This window comes from Paroedura picta, chromosome 4 (assembly GCF_049243985.1).
Source record: "Paroedura picta isolate Pp20150507F chromosome 4, Ppicta_v3.0, whole genome shotgun sequence".
Taxonomy (NCBI): domain Eukaryota; kingdom Metazoa; phylum Chordata; class Lepidosauria; order Squamata; family Gekkonidae; genus Paroedura; species Paroedura picta.
In genome coordinates, this window is record NC_135372.1 from 128,501,912 (window position 1) to 128,519,597 (window position 17,686).

The window sequence follows — 17,686 nt, forward strand, 5'->3', positions numbered from 1 at the left end:
AGGGCCAATAACTGTTACTGGGAGCTATGCCAGATGCAACAAATCACGGAGGGAGACGGACCAGCCTCCCTGGGGAGGGAGTTTCAAATTCTTCAAACCTTACAGGAGAGGCACCTGTGGGTCAGGAGCTCACCACCTCCTTAGGCAGCCTATTCCACTGCTGAACTACTCTGACTGCGAATTAAGAGCGGTGCCTGTCGGAATTCCCTTCCAGCAGGCCAGCAAGGGAAGCTCAGAGGTTAAAAATGGTCTCGGAACGGCCGCTGCTCCCTTTGCCGTTCCGCTTTCCTCTCAAGGCCGGCATGGATAGTCCCGCCGGCCTCTCCTCCCTGCGCAGCCGCTAGGAGGCGCGCCAGTCAATGCACAGTCCGCAGACGCCTCCTTGCGCGGGGCAGCCACAGGATCTCCTCCTCCTGCCGGCTCTCTAAAGGTTCGCGAGCAGCGGAGGGGAGCTGAGCTGCAAGCTCGCGGCTGGAGCTTTGCCACAGCCCGGCGGGTTCCGTCGCCTGCTCCCGCTTTAGCTCCCTGCGCCTCCGGCCATGCAAGGCCAGCGCCCGTGTCATCAGCCGCCAAGCGGGAGCGCAGCGTGGGGCGTGTTAACAGCAGCGTTCCCGGCGAGGTTGAAGGCGAAGGGGACCCCCTGACGGGGATAGTGGCGACCGACTTCCTGCAGGTGGCGCTGGCGGGCTGTACAGAACCGGCCTTCCAAGGTGCCTGGAAAGAACCTGTTTTTTTCGGACAGCTCAATAGGGTCACCAGATGTCCCCTTTGACATATCCTCTTTATTGGGTGTGTCCGGCCTCTTTTGGGCTTAAAAACACCTGTAATGAGAATGACTTCTTCTGGGGTTTAGGAGGCTTTAGGATGTTTGGGGCTGATCCTGCGTTGAGCAGGGGGTTGGACTAGATGGCCTGTATGGCCCCTTCCAACTAGTGGTAAAACCTGTTGTGCAAAAAATTAGGCTTTAGGAAACCGTTGCTGGTGGAGAGGCCGAGGCTGCGGAAAGGAGGGCTGCTGGGATTCGGGGAGGGGGGGGGGAGAAGAGACACGTGTGGCTGGCTATGTCTTTCCTCCAGTGGCCCACAGACAGCCCTGCATCACCCAGGCTGCCCCCCAGCATGAGACAGGCAGGCAGGTGGGTGGCAACTTGAGAAAGTTGGTCAGTGTTCATTTGTCATATGGCATGTATGTAGTCTAGCTAGGAGATCCATTGCTTTGTCTGGAAGCCAGGCAAGGGACATCTGGAGGTGGTTGGCCATTGGTCAGGGAAGCAAGAGGCAAGGGGGGTGAGGTTGGGGCAGAATGGGGAAGAGTGTGTGTGTGTGTCTGTGTGTGTGAGTGTGAGAGGGGGGGGGAGAGGGAACAAGGAGCCCAGAGCCAGTGTGTCTTCCACAAACCTTGTGAGAATCAGACTGTCCCCTAATTTTTTCCCAGTTTAATTTTAATCCCAATGTAATTTCTCGCGGGTGGTCCAGGTTACCCTGATCTCATCAGATCTTAGAAGCTAAGCGGGGCTGGTGCTGGTTAAGATGTGGATAGGAGACCATCAACCAAATCCAGGGTTGCATTGTAGAGGCAAGCAATGGTATATCACCCCCTGTTGCCTTGGAAATTCGATGGGGTCACTGTACGTTGGCTGCAACGTTACGGCACCTTCCACTGCTGATTTCTGAAGGCAAGATGTTGAATAACAAGCCTCTTAACTTTGTTCCTATGTCACCATCCTTTGACACATCCTCTGGAGAGAATCCTTGGTTGCCCTGAGAGTCAGCATCTGGTCTCCTTTGGGCTCAAAACATCTGTAGACATTTGAAAGGAGAGTATGGAGAAAAGAAGGCTTTTATATCTGGCTTTTCTCTTCGAGGGTCCTTCCCTTCCCCTCCCCACCACAGGCGTCTTTTGAGGCCGGTGGGGCTGAGGGAATTCTGAGAGTACTGTCACTGGTCCAAGGTCACCCAGTCAGCTTCATGTGGAGGAGTGGGGAGTCCAATCCAGTTTTCTTTATCTATCACTCTTAACCACTGCACCACGCTTGGCCAGCAGAGGGCCATTCTAGAGGGCTTGACACACCATTTCCAGAGAGCCAGCTTGGTGTACTGGTTAAGGGTGGCGGCCACCTGGGTGACCTTGGGCAGGTTACAGTTCTCTCAGAGCTCTCTCAGCCTCGCCTATCTCACAACGTGTTTGTTGTAGGGAGAGGAGGTGATTGATTGCAAGCCGCTGTGAGACTCGTTTGGGGAGTGCAAAAGCGTGGTATAAAAACCAACTCTTCTTCCCTTAAAATCTCCTTTCTGCAAAACTGACTGCTAGTGGGGGAAGGCCTTGAACACATACCATTGGCTTCCATTTCATCACAAAGTTATGTTTTAATTAGATCAGGCTGACTGTCACCCAAGTAGCAATTAGATTCCTTGCAAGTGCCCAGCTGCAGAGATATTGTTCAGGCCCTTTCATCAGAGCTTGTTCCTTCTAATTAGTCAAAACTACAAACATGTGAGCGGTGTATAGAGACACACAGACACACAACAGCAGTAGTTGCCCTTTGATTTATTGCCAGACTATAATAATACAAGCTGTATAAAAACATTTTACAAAAAAGCAAAAAAAAAAATCACCATTAAATTGGAGATTAAAATGTTGCATAGGGGAATATAACAGATACAGCTTCCTAGTTAAGGCATGTTCAACAAGGAATTCAATGAAAAACATACATATGCCATAGTAATTTAAAAGCTGTTTTCCCTTCTTTTTTTTGCAAGTAAATGTACATGGTTAGCTGTAAATATAAGTTGGATATTTGACAGTTAGATTGGAGCACCTGGGAACAGCCCCTAGCAGGGGTAGTCAAACTGCGGCCCTCCAGATGTCAGTGGACTACAATTCCCATGAGCCCCTGCCAGCATTCGCCGGTAGGGGCTCATGGGAATTGTAGTCCACTGACATCTGGAGGGCCGCAGTTTGACTACGCCTAAAGAGTCATTCCTTCGTTATGCTGATTTACATATTCAGGCATTTCTGCAGATGATGCTAAAACACCATCACATTTCCCCAGCCTCTAGGCTGTAAATGTTAAAAGGCAGGCAAAAAAAATTAGAATATTACATTCTTTACACTAAACAGACATTCTCCTCAACGTGGTTCTTTTCATTGGTTTACAGATGCAGGAAATTTAAAATGCTTGGCGAAAACATATTTTTACAGAGAAGATCGCTCGTGGACTTTCTTAAATCCCAAACGTAAGGAGGACATTTGGGTTAAGATTATCTCACAAGAAGACAAGATTCCATGATTAGACTTTGATTTTTCAAATTGCAGGTCCAAATCACGGTAATGGCAGGGGCCTTCCGGTTTGCTGGACTTCTTTGGGAACCCGTAACAACAAATGCAAAGGAGATGCATTAAATCCAAGAGATTTACTTGTATCTTATGCTCAGATTCTCTCCCCCACCCTCTGCCTGCCCCTGGTTGGATCACTAGAGATGGATCACTTGTTCAGCAAGAGGCCGTATGAATTCCACATGAGCTGGAAGGCTGTTGCTAATTAGCGTATATTAACCACCTGCAATTATCACAGCTGGTGCATCATTTCCCCCCTCAAAGGTAGAAGGTGCTGATCTACCATCAATGCATACAAGGGGTATAACTCAGAGAGTCCAACGGAAATCAAAGCCCCTTCTTCCTTATGGAACTTGTCACCTTTGCAATATACTATTTCTGGCAGAATTGCTCTCACGTGAACAACCTGAGTGAAGGCTTTGAAAACCTTGGAAACTATTGGTGAGGTTGTCTCAGGAACAAGAAACAACACACTAATACTTGTCTCCACCTTCCTGATTGTTTAAACCAGGGATCCCCAAGATGGTGAGTGTGAGCATCATGGCGCCTGCTAAGACCTTTCCTGGCACCCAGCAGATGTTTTTAGGAAATGGGTGGGACCGGGTGGGGCTTCGGCCAAACAGTGTATTTGATTGACCTTTGAAGATTTGGTTGGCTCTGCAGATTTTTAGAAATATCAATTTGGCAGTCACTGCCACAACATCAGGATCCTAACTGTGCAACTGAAGGTGAGCTTTGGTAGCCATTTTGTAGCTGGCTCCGCCTTCTGCAGCAGCCATTTTGTGGCTGTGCTCACCATGCTGTGTCAGAATTACAAAGATGCCCACAGACTTAAACATTTCTCTGTCTCTGTAGCCCTGGGGACTAGAACCCTAACTTTTGAAAAGTAAAGCTTAGATTCCCAAGATTCCATTAATCCCCTGAACTATACATGTACAAGCCTTGTGGGATGCATTTAGCGTGACGATCACACCCTGGACGAACTTGTACAATTACTACCAACACCTTCCAACGAAGGTACTGGTGTCCGTTTGGTGGTGGTGGTTGTTTTCTTTTTACAAATTATTACATACATTATACAGATATAATTGGATAAACAAGCCTTATAACCGGCGATGAGACAAAATTACTGATTTGTCAATGAAGCAGATAACTCGTTTGCAATGATTATTCAGCGGATCGGAAGGGAAGGGGCGGCAGGGCGATTTTAAGAGAAAGTCGTCTACAAAGCCAAGAAAGTTCTTCACACCATCCTTAAAATGTCAAGGTGCATCCAATGTAGCAACATCTTAAAAGTTCGGCGCGGGGGCCTCGTGGGCTGAATCAAAAGCAGCCGCTAAAGCTTCTACCAAGAATCTTGTGCAATCTGAGTCTTTGGGGATGCTTCTTGTGCTTTTCACCTTTTCTGCAAAAGGCATGGATATTGCTGGGCCCTTACAGGCAATACAAAAATAAAGCTTGATACACGGAAAAGGCTTTGGGGTGGGGTGGAGGCAGTGGAAGGAGGTGGGGAGCGTGGCCATAAAGCCCTGGGAGAACTGCTGGTGCACCCTGCCTTCCGCAAGGAAAGCTTTTGTGGCACCTGCTTCCCACTAAGGCCACTTCCTATACCAGAGGCGGCCAAACTGTGTCTCTCCAGATGTCTGTAGACTACAATTAACAATCACGAAGACGAACGCGGTGAACGAATCTGAATCAATACTTTGGGATAACCCAGCGTGTGAATAATAAAAGATAAAGCACGACCTTGGGGATATTTACGGTTCCTTGCTTTTTTCAATACCAATTAGGTCACGCAGTCAAACCAATCTGAGACGGCATACAGCTTCTTTAGCTGCAAGAACTCATGGCGATAAGTTGTATCTGTTAGGATAAAGTTTTGTAGGAAACCGAAAATACCGGTTATGTCTGTCTTGTGAAAACCACTGGGTTTTTTTTAGTCACCTTTTCTGTGAAAACCAAGTGTTTGGATACTATAGAACAGGGGTAGTCAGCCTGTGGTCCTCCAGATGTTCATGGATTACAATTCCCATGAGCTCCTGCCAGCGTTTGCTGGCAGGGGCTCGTGGGAATTGTAGTCCATGAACATCTGGAGGACCACAGGTTGACTAGCCCTGCTATAGAAGATGACTTTGGACTTCTAAGCACCTCTATTATTCATGGACTACAATACCCATGAGCCATGCTGGCATGGGTTCATTGTAATTGTAGCTCATGGACATCTGGAGAGCCACAGTTGTATAGGCCACCCCTGTCCTATACTATAAATTGCAGCCTACCAAAAAAAGATGCAAACAGACTATTTATAAATACCAGCCCAAGGGCTGGGGAGGGAGGGTCGCCTAAACTGCAGCTATTTAAAAAAAAATAGTAAGCCATTTCTTTTTTTTAAAAGATCTTATTGTACAATATATATATTTTGTTTTCAAAAATACGATTTGCCAGCTACTGTCGAGAACTTTCCAGGTACATAAGTCAAGCAGCAGCATTTTTATACAGTAACCTAGCGCTGACTTTGAAAAAATATATAACATTTAGAGCATGATGTACTCCATTAAAGAAAAGACACCTATTTACACGGGGCATTATTGAGCCAAAGATGGGGCACTTTTCCTGTTGATTTTAGTGGAGGAGCTCAGGTTCCTTAACAGATTCTCTCTCCCACGGAAAGCAATGGGATTTATGTGGTCTGTATTATATGCAGGTCAAGTTAAGTTACTATGCAGCACAAGGTAAGACAGAAAAGGAACTTTGCTTTGGCTACAAAATGCCCACAGGCAGTATTAACTGAGTGCAAAACCACGGTTAGAAAACATTCCTTCTACCACTAAAATCACATACAACAACAGACATATTGCCACTGAAATTCGGGTAATCTTAAATTCTGCTTTAAAATCACCAATAAATGAGAGAGAGAAAGGCCAGCAAGAGGGATTGTTTATAATTAACTTGGTCCACTTAATTATAAATTATCTCTGCACGCCATTTCTCCTTTTGGCATCCTTCACTTCCAAAAGGCATCCATAAATGACAACAGCTCTTTCTAAACAGCTGTCACTTTCCCAAAAACTCTCCTAAGACAGATCACTCTCCTCCCCCGTATAATGGATTTGGTGCAAAAGTTCACAGGAGCTCATCCTGTAACAATTTAGCCAAAGCCGAGGTTAAACAACAAGAAAAAAAGAAGTGGAAAGTTCAAAGATACAATTTTTTAAAAAATGAGATGATCCTGGTTTTACAGAACATTGCTTATACTTGAGCACGGAGTAAGGTGGGCGGAAAATGCGTCCCAGATGCTCACCTCACGGACAATGCCTTGGGATGGCGTTGGGCACAATGGCAGGAAAGCATTGTCATGAAACGTTCAGATAACCGAGGAAAAGAGAGAATGTCCTCAGATGCAAAAATGGCCGTCTTCCAGAGAAACCGAGTACAAATTACTCACACCAGGCCATTAAGTGATCCAAGGCGAACCTGATGTTTAACTTCAGACAAGAAAACCAGAAAGAGGCTTGTGTGGACTGCGCAAACATCAATACTGGACAATTACTGTTGAATCCAAAGAAATAATTTAGTACATGGAAGTACAATAAAATCAGAGTTCTTAGTCTGAGGAAGAGTGCTTGCACTTGAAAGCTCACACCCTGAATAAATCTTTGTTGGTCTTAAAGGTGCTACTGGACTCTGATTTTATTGTGCTACTTCAGACCAACACGACTACTCATTTGAATCTTGTACATGGAAGTGTTCAGAATGACGAACATTACTTTGACATATCAGCAAACTGTCAACATCAACAACATTTGCAAACTGAGGCAGTTGGGGAGCTCACCTTCATACAGCCGCCGTTAAAATAATTCTTATATTACATGACACTGCAATCCAGCTGGTAAGAAGGACCTTATATAGGACATTCAGTAATCTGCAAAGCGAAAGAGTCAAGAACCTCCCGTTCATTTCATTGGCCATGTACCAGACGGAGCAACAAAATAGTTTGTAATCAGCTGGAGGTTTTTCACCATGGACAACATTGGGAGCAGAAGGCAGCATGACTACTTCCGGGGGATCAGGTCCGGCCAGATTGTTTGCTCATTCGCAACCCATCTCTCCATCCTGTGTGGCTTTTGTTCATGTAGGTTACTTCTCTCTCACACACACACACACACACACACACACACACACACACACAGCATAAGTTTTTGGAATAGTCAGAGGGGAACCACCTCTTTTTTTTAACCAGCAAAAATTTCTGGTTGGATCCAACCCTACGTTTGTCTCGTCTGAGAAAAACATTGCAAGAAACCCCAGCAGGCACTGAAGCTAAAATCTGTTGGACCTCCTTGGATTGAAATTGTCATCTGGATTGAGTTTGAGGCCGAATGCGTGGGCTGCTCTGAGCCTTCACCAAGCTGTCCAGTGGAAGCCTGGGCCCAAAGATAAGCTATTTGCAATTCAAACGGAGCAAAGAGCATCTTTCAGTAAAATCACACTGCCTGGTGAAATGTGGGAAGGTCAAAAGGCCACCACAAATCAATCTTCCTGCACCCCCATCCGTGCATGCATTCAAAACTGCCTTCCTGGTTTTCCGCATCCAAAACTGAAACATGTTTAGAAATGGTTTTCTGTTTTTCATATGTGCTCAATACGAGGTTTAACTGGCTCTAGCAAATTCAGGAAGAGCAGCAAAAGATGTGCATTCAGCCTAAACTCTATGGTCTACAGGTTTGAATATTTTACAGGGCAATGTGAAGCAGAGTTATACCCCTTTAACCCACCAAAATAAATGGGTGTAACTCTGCTTAACACTACATTATTAGTCTGCAAACCTAAGAAAGTTTAACTGGAGTCTTTAAGGTAGATTGTACATCTGAAAAACGCCTCCTGGGGCTCAGGAGATCCCCCCCCACACACACACACACAAACAAACAAATTGGGTGCAGTATATTGTGTGTTGAGGGGAATCAGCATAAAATGCCCTTCTTCTGGTGGAGAAGAACAATTGGATGCAACTCAGAATTAATTTATTTCTGCAATACTAACTAGAACCATAGAATCAAAGATCTGGAAGGGACCTTCAGGGTCAAGTAGCCCAACTCCCTACAGAATGCAGGAAATTCACAACTGCACACTTGTGTCTTCATAAGCCTGTCTTGGAGGAGGCCTGGTAATTCAAAAATTGGCTTTGAAACTTACTTAAATGTCCAAAAATTGGCTTTGAAACTTACTTAAATGTTTGAAACATAAATGTCCAACAAAGACCTTAAAACCTACTGACACCAATTTAGCAACACTGTTATTACATACTTAATTATTATTATAAACAGCTGCTGTATTATCTCACCATATTTCACTATATACAATTTCCCCAAGCACTGCTTTATTTTACAGTTCCAGGAGGTAATGATATGGTAGGAATACTATATGATGCAAAGCATCTACAATGCTTTCAGCTGCAAATAATAGCAAAAGATCTGAGATGTTCCAACCATGGATCAGCTCCAGAAATTCTGCATAATTCGATTGGCAAGAATTTCAATCACTTGCTGTTTATGGCATTTCAAGTTTGATGCAGTTCTGATTTTTTGGGGGGTTGGGGCTTTTAAAATAGGTTGCTTTTCTCTTTAAAAAAAAAACGTAGCAAGTTCACCCTCCAACCTCCACCCTCCTGGGGTGCTTGATGTTGATTGCAAGAATGTGGTATGGAAAATAAGGTCAGGTTCAATTTTCAGGCTCTTTCTAGATCGACGTCTTTGGCCAAGAAAACAAAGAAATGCTTAAATGTTGCCTAGGCATTTAAAATAAAAACTGGGTGAAATGCAGAGCTCTTTGTTGGAAAGCTAACGGGCATCTGTCATTTGCGTGGTCCTGATATTCTGTTAGGGAGTTTTGCTTGCCTAGCTGCTGGCAACCAACTAACTTTGCCAACATTGCATATATAGCGCATCCAGATCCCCTTTAATGTCCACGTGCATTCTGGTACAGGGAAGAAAGAACGGATGAGAACAGAAGAACGAACAAAGACAGGAGGCTGAAAAACAAGTTCATATTGCTGCAAATCACTCCTCTCATTTATCAGTTAAAATGCTTGTTTCCCTTCTTTCTCCATCTGACCATTTTCTCCCGTCTTTGTTTGCTCTATCTGACCATTCCGAACATTTCTCCAGCCCCTGTCCACACATTGCTTTTGTCTATACTGGTCCCATTAATACGCCCCCATCTCCCCCGAGCCTTTTTGTTGGTCCCATTACTGAAGAGGAAAAACTGCTCGGATCCAATCTATTGCTTTTCATGACACTTTCCCAAGCAAGCAAATGTACTTAGAATTGTAGCCTGATGATGGGTTTCATCCAACCCATTGATGAAAGCTTGGAAAGGCGGCATCTTTCAGAGTTGCCCGGCCTTCTGTTTTTTCACCAATCTGATTCTATTTTAATTTGATTATATTTGCAGGGCCTGCAAGGAATCCTAAAAACAACCCCCATTTCAATCCCAATGTAGATGAAGGTGCAACACAGCCCAAAGTGCTGTTCATCAATTCCACTGATTTGGAAGAGGAGATACAAATAACTTTTTTAATCAGTGGGATGGATCCTACAGCTGTATTCCGCACATACTTCGCTCCAGCTGCAGCACGGGGACTGTTGTCTCGTCCATTTGTGCAAGAGCTCATTGAAAACCATTGATCCTGCACAGACAGAAGGACCAGGGGCAGTGGTGGCATGGCATGGCCGGAGTGAAGGACATTGCAGAACATGGTCACTAGGATCCAAGCCTATGAGTATTAATTTTAGCTGGATGAGCTCTAAGTATGCATCCTCTTTAGGATGCTTTGGGCTGATCCTGCGTTGAGCAGGGGGCTGATGGCCTGTATGGCCCCTTCCAACTCTATGATTCTATGATTCTCTTTTTTTAGTAGCGGAAACTGTAGCTTCAGTGCAACCTGGGGTCTCTAGCTTGTTATTCAGAAAACCACTTTACAGATTTTCAAGCAAACAGGAACACACATTGCAATTCCCCCTTCATATTTGTAGAGCAGTTTCCCATTACAGTTATGCAGAGAGGCTTGGGCTGCTTGGAAGCTGATGCTGCATACACATGCTTAAAAAAATTATATATATATATCTGTGAACTGCATTAATGAGGAGTTCAATCAGGCGCGTAATTTGCTACATGAGAATACCATGATCTTTGGAGAAAAGGAAGAGTGTTCTTTGTCTGGTGTTTACGGTGAGAGGTGCCGCGTCGTTTAGACAGAGCTGTCAGTCCGATGCCAGTGCATTGTTCTCGGTGTTGAACTGGTGCCTTGAGATGATCGCTTAAGGAAGCCGGAGGCAGGACGGGGCCGGAGAAAGGATCCAGGAGGTCAGGCACGGAAGCGTTCGGAAGGAGCCGTCTTGCAAATCTCATCATCTACGTCTGACTTCTGGCAGGGAGTCCCGAAAACTCTTTCCTGATAATTTCGTTAACTGCGAAGGAGAAGAGGAGGGGGAAGAGAGGAAGGTTACTTTGCACGGGACGAAAAAAGGGAGCCCAAAAGAAAGCCACAGGTGGCTCTTTCGTTAAAAGTCCCTTTATCCCCTCCCCCAGTGCTCAGTGAAGATACGACATAGTGCAAGTCCCTAGGTAGTTGTGATGGGGAGGGGTGCCTACGTTCCATCTAGCATCTTCCCCTCTTCCACAGGAATTCTGACCTCCCTTTCAAGTTTTGGTGTTGTCTACCGTTATCAGCCTCAACATCTGCACCGGCATTTAAAAAAAACCCAAAACTATAAACATTTGTAGGTTTACAAATGTTGAGCAACATAAATAAATACAAGATTCAAGTCTAGTAGCACCTTGAAGACGAACAAGATTTCCAGGGTCTAAGATCTTAGGAGTCAAAGCTCCTTTCGTCTGATATTCTACAGCAGGGGTAGTCAACCTGTGGTCCTCCAGATGTCCATGGCCTACAATTCCCACGAGCCCCTGCCAGCATTTGCTGGCAGGGGCTCATGGGAATTGTAGGCCATGGACATCTGGAGGACCACAGGTTGACTACCCCTGTTCTATAGCACTGCTGAAATCTAGTCTTGCTCTTGTGCTGCAAACCAGCAGGGCTACTCCCCTGAAACCATAAATAAATACAGCCGTCGTAGCCTAGTAAAGGTTACCCAGAAATTGGCAAGATGCAGGCAGATCCTTCTTATGGAGCATATTAAACCAGGAAGGCCCTGGTGAAGCCCCATTCATGTCAGGGAGCTTTCCACTCTGTTGTCATCTGTGCTAATTTAGGTGGAAGGCCAGGGTGCTATTTTTCTGCTTTAGGCTAATCTAGGATGGCTGTGCTCCTGTGTCAACATGATCAAGGATTCCCATTCCAGCAGTGCAATGTTGTGCCATAAAGAATGAGCATTGGCTGGAAAATTAAGTGTAGCAAGTGCTGAAGCCCATAAACCTCCCCCCCCCCCCGTGCTGTTTAAGACTAGGATACTGATTAGTTTGCACTGTGATCTGGGTAGTATTGAAACAGTGTCTGCTCTTTGCAATTGGGAATTGTAGTCCATGGACATCTGGAGGGCCGCAGTTTGACTACCCCTGCACTAGACCTTAGCAATTCCTTGCATGGCTAAACTGACACAGGGCCTCATATTTTTGCTCATGACTCAAACCAAGTGCAGGTAACTGCTTTTGCCATTAGATATTACGCAAATTAAGTCTAATTTCTCCCCTCTGTTTATTTTTAAATTATCTGCTCAAAGTCTGCTGTTGCAGGGCGGGGGGGGGGGGGTGCATTAAAAAACTATGCCCTGACCCTTGAGCTGGATAGCCCAGGCCAGGGTGATCTCATCAGATCTTGAAAGCTAAGCAGGGTCGGCCCTAGTGCATATTTGGATGGGAGACTACCGAGGAAGTTCAGGGTTGCTGTGCAGAGGAAGGCAATGGCCAACCACCCCCGAAAGCAGCTCTGTGGAGTCTCAGTCTGGGCTCTTTCGTGTCACCTTGCTGCCTGGTCCTTTTAACTGGAGATGTCAGGGACAGAACTCTGCAAGCAAATACTCTACCAGCGAACCGTATAAGCTCACCTTCGTATAAAAATGCCTTTCCACTGATTACCACAATACAAATTCCACAATACCACAATACAAGAAGAGTGCTATTTAACAACAACAAAACCAAGTCCCCTAGGCTATTAAAAGAATGCCAGCCTACACAAGCGCAGGCAATTTCTAAAAACAACCGAAAACACAATAGCTTGCACAAAAGGGAATTCTTTGGCGCATGGCGTATTGCTGGGAGTGGCTGCGGCTGAAGGTCACGTGTGAAAAGTAAAAAAGGGGACGTATTTCCCAGTGACTTCAAACAAGGGATCACTTTGACAGATCTCATTTGATCTACCCCTACTATTTAAGCTGTGATGATTGCTACTGACTCGAAGCATTCCTAGCTTTCCAACCTTAAAAGAGGACGTTTTCATCAGGTTTTTTTTTTAAGAGCCCAAAAGAATATGGTCACCAAAAAAAGTGGACCTGTCCTCTAAAAGAGGACCTCTGGTAAACCTACAGATGCTCCGCGGCACACAGGTTGGGGATCGCTAATGTAAACAACAGATTGCAAAAACAAGGAGACCCATGCACCCCTCCGTTGGTCTTCCCATTAAATAAAGTGTTTAAAAGAGCACAGCTTATGCATGATTGAGCCTATTGTACTGTCAGACCATTGAAGAAGATAGTCGGTAGTTGAAAGCCGGGGATCTGACCCCAGAGGAGATCTCCAGTCAGTCATGAAGTTCACTGGGTAAGTTTTGGCCAATTTCTGTATCTCGGCCTGACCTACCTAACAAAAGTTGTTGTAAGATTAAGAAGGGGAGAATCACCCTGAGATTCGTGAAGGAAGGGGTAGATAAAACCCTAATTCCCCTAAATGAAATAAGACATAGACGTTGGCTGTCAACAGTCATAGGGTGACAATCCTGCAACTACTTGAAGCCTGACTGAACTCTACTTGCAAACAGATCAATCCTCAAAAAAGTTATGGTCTTCTGGCCCCATTCAATTAGTATTGCCAGGCTCCAGGTGGTGGAGGGAGATCTCCCAGAATTAAAACCGGTAACAAGGGTCTTTTCTGCATGTGTAGGATAATGCACTTTCAGTGTACTTTTGCAGCAGAACAGGAAAATGTACTTCTAAAGTGCATTGAAAGTGCATTAACTAATGTGTGCGGAATGGACCCAGATTGCAGAGGTCTGATCCTCCAGAGAAAATGGCTCCCAACCCCAACCCCTGCCCTCCCCGGGCCCCATCCCCTCCAAATCTCTAGGAATTTCTCAAGCCAGAACTGGCAACCCTAAACTTAGCCAGGCGTCACTCTGCTTCAAACTGCACTGCACATGTGCAGAAGATTTGCCTGTATAAGACACATCTGACCAACCTATTTGCTTTCCTGAGGCCTCGGATTACCCTGGTGCCCAGGAGCACAGCTGGTCTTCCGGAGCGCTGCAGTGTAAGCAAGCAACCAGCGGGAGGTGAAATTGGTCTAGTTTTGTCATCTTGTAGCTGAAACTCCTTTTTTCTAAAAAAAAGAGAAGGCTTCCTGTTTTCTCTACCCAGGAAACGAGAAGAGCAGATCTTCAATGGAAATTTTTCAGTCGCTAAAAATAGCAGTTAGGTAAAAAGAGGTGGGCACCGGCTCCGAGGCGGGAGTGGAGGGTCATTTCCCTTCCGTAAACAAGTGGGCTCAAAACACTGGCGGCTGGCATATCCATTAACACGGTTGTTCGTGCAGTGAAGCCGAGAAGGGGGTGGTGGGGAACTCTGCACTGTAGGGATGGGTCCCCTGCCCCCCTCCATTTAATGAAAGCAACCTGTTTGGAAACAGAGCATCTTTCCTGTTAGAAAGTACCTTGTGACAGCCAACCCCCCCCCCCCCACACACACACACACACACACATACACATACACCCATCCATCATGAATGGAATCCCTGTTGGGTTGAAAACAAAATTAAATTAAAAGTTTACCGAGGCAAGTGCTTCCAGCAGTACAAAAAATACCAAAAAAAAAAAGGCTCCATTATTCCAAGGAAATGACATTCCCTTTATTTCAGTGGTACCTAGAGACAACTGGCTTGCAGCCACAGGATGCAATCTTGCTCATAGGTAAAGGTAAAGGTATCCCCTGTGCAAGCACCGGGTTATGTCTGACCCTTGGGGTGACGCTCTCTAGCGTTTTCATGGCAGACTCAATACGGGGTGGTTTGCCAGTGCCTTCCCCAGTCATTACCGTTTACCCCCCAGCAAGCTGGGTACTCATTTCACCGACTTCGGAAGGATGGAAGGCTGAGTCAACCTTGAGCTGGCTGCTGGGATCAAACTCCCAGCCTCATGGGCAGAGCTTTCAGACCTCATGTCTGTTGCCTTACCACTCTGCGCCACAAGAGGCACTAATCTTGCTCATAGAAGATACCAAAAAAATGGCTGAGCTCTTGGTCAGGTTGTGTTTGGGTTCTAGCGTTTAAGCTTGCAGGTTGAGGTTGCCAACCTCCAGGTGGTACCTGGGGATCTTCTGGAACTGCAATGGATCTTCAGACTACAGCAATCAATTCCCCTGGAGGAAATGGCTGCTTTGGAGGCTGGACTCGATGGCATTATACTTCACCCTACGCTATTTGGGCTCCACCCCACAATCACAACAGATTTCAGTAGCTATCATCATTAGAGATACCTCTCCTTGTGTTCCCAACCATTAGATATAGGTTGGGTTGCCAACAGGGTTGGGAAATTCCTGGAGATTAGAGGTGGAACCTGGGGGAACTCAGCAGGATATAATACCATAGAGGCCAATCTCCAAAGCTGGTGGTTCCTCCAAAGGAAACTGAACAATCTGGAAATCGGTTGTAGTTCCAGATCTCCAGACATCATCCAGAGGCTGGCAACTAAGAGTGTGTCCTGTACAGCAGTGCTACAGTTCTGGAATCTCTCCCATAGGATGCTCTTGACTCTCAGTTTTTCTGGCAGTCTGTTGAATTAAATGTACTTTTTAATGGGGCTTGTGTTCGTTATGCTTTCCAAAAAAATGTCTTTTCAGGATACTGTTTTTAATTAACGTTGGTTTCACCGAGGGTTTTAACACTGGTTTTATGACGATGTTAGGGAATTAGGATATTTCTTGCGGGTTAATCGCTTTGGGATTTCTAATGCAATTATACTTGGTTTCCAAAGACTTTGCAAAGGCCCCTTTATAGGACAGGACTGAAATCATTTAAATAAAATAAATGTTCTTTCTATTGGTTTATTTGACTTGATATCTATCCCTGCAAGAGGGCTCGTGGCAGGTTACATTAATAATAATACAGTTAAAACCAGGACCCTCTTAAATACCAGGTCACCCCCCCCCAGTGGAGATCTTAGTTCTATAGGATTTGCATGTGTATATGCAGAGAACGTCAGACCTGGAAACAGTCCTGGCAGAAATGCAAAATTTATGCATGTGAGTGTGCAAAAAAGATGGCAACCGCTCTTCTTCTTTGAAACAAGAATGAACCAAAAAGGTTAAACTGGCCTCAACTGAACTTCTTCAGCCCTGGAACCTGCCTAGTGGAATACTCTATCCAATGAAATCAAGGCCCTCAGAGGAGCTCAGATGGTTCCATGGGGCCTGTCCCACCAGGTTGAGGCCTAGAAACAGTTTGAGGCCTAGAAACTATAAGAAAGATTCTGACCTCCCTACCCTAGAGCGTCCCAAACATCAGCCAATACCCACCGATCAACTATTAAGCATGCACTTTATGGGCCCCTCTCTCCGTTAGATTTTAATTTTAAGTTAATCATTTTAGGATTTTATATGCTATTTTCCTTCACTTATGTTCTATTTCCTTGTCATATTATATTTACGAATTGTTGTGAAGCGCCCTGAGCCCGCAAGGAAGGGAGGCACACAAATGGAAAATCAGTAATATATAAATGCCTCTGGCACCAGCATCTGCCAATCAAGCAAAGCACTGAATTGACACAAATACCGTAAGAGCACAAGACGAAGCAAGTTTCACTGGAAAGGAAGTCAATGGGCTTCTGCCTCCAGGTGCTTCTGAATCTGTCAGAGCACTGGAAAGGGAATTTGGTAGAGATGGCTGCCTCCTTTTCTGCAGACAGAAAAGCCTTCCTGCCAGGGGAATTGCAAGGTTGGATATACCCTGCTTGGTAACAAGGCAGATGATCAACTGACAAAATAGCTTTGAATGGGTCAACATTAGGATTGCCAACCTCCCAGTGGGACCTAGAGAGATCTTGGAATTACAACTGACCTCCAAGCAACAGAGATCAGTGCCTCTGGAGAAAGTGTCTACTCTAGAAGGGGGCACTCTATGGCAGTGGTCCCCAAACTCTTTATCACTGGGGACCGGTCAACCCTTGACAATTTTACTGAGGCCCGGGGGTTTAGTCTTTTGCCAAGGGACATCGCCGCCGCCTGAGCCTCTGCTCCACTTGCTTTCCCGACGGTACCCCTGACTGCCTGCCGCCCACTGGGGGGGCTGCCAGCAGCAGCAGCTGTGCAGTGTCACGCTGGGGTGGGGGGGAGTCCCAGCCATGGCGGGCGCTGGAGAGCACCAAAGGTGAGCCGGTGGCAGAGTGGCGGGGCAGCACCTGAGGCAATAGCCGGGGAAGAGGACGAGGAAGAGCCACGGCCCGGTACTAACTGATCTACGGACCGGTCCCGGTCCCCATACCGGGGGTTGGGGACCGCTGCTCTATGGCATACTCTTTCGGTTGACACCTCTCCCCAAACCGTGACCTCCGCGGGCACCAACTACAAATCTCCAAGAATTTCCAAACCCAGAGTTGGCAAACTGCATCCCTAAATAGAACTCTCCCACATTCTGCTGTGTTGGTGTGGGCAGTGCCCCTTATCCTGTAGCCCCTCCTGAAAGGAGCCATTCAAGTTCTTCTATTTATTTGTCTCGTCAGGGCGTTTGCAATCGTAATTTGCAGCATTTGCAGTCCCTGCTTATGCTGGATGGGAATATTGAAAGCGAAGCCTGTGGCCGGGTATGTGAAAAGATCTTGCTTTAATACCTCTCCCACCAGCCATGCTGCTGCAACCCCTTCTGGTATCACACAAAAGGGTAAACAAATGCTCCCTGTTCACTTTTTCCAACCCGCTCATCTTTTGACGATCGCACTGCAGATATCTAGTGCTTGATTATGACTCATTCTGTCTTTGCAATGGATTGGGGGGGGGGGGGAGGGATGGTGGTAGAGAGTCCAAAAATTCCTGAGCCCTGAATACAGTGCTTTGATTCTTGTAAATATCTAATAAAAATGAACCCTCATTTAGCCCAACAGCTGGGAAGACATCCAAAAAGATTAAGATAATCA

At 45.9% G+C, this 17,686-nt stretch overlaps 1 protein-coding gene across 9 annotated transcripts in view; it reads right to left on the reverse strand.

Moving 5' to 3' along the window:
* Positions 1-2,922: 2,922 nt before the first annotated feature.
* NFATC2 (nuclear factor of activated T cells 2) overlaps positions 2,923-17,686 on the reverse strand; it is a 157,379-nt gene continuing 142,615 nt past the window's right edge. For all 9 annotated transcript variants that reach the window (XM_077335632.1, XM_077335635.1, XM_077335633.1 and 6 more), the window contains one exon: positions 2,923-10,802. In XM_077335632.1, the coding sequence (XP_077191747.1) occupies positions 10,747-10,802 (56 nt within the window). In that variant the 3' untranslated portion in view covers positions 2,923-10,746. The remainder of the gene's footprint in view (positions 10,803-17,686) is intronic.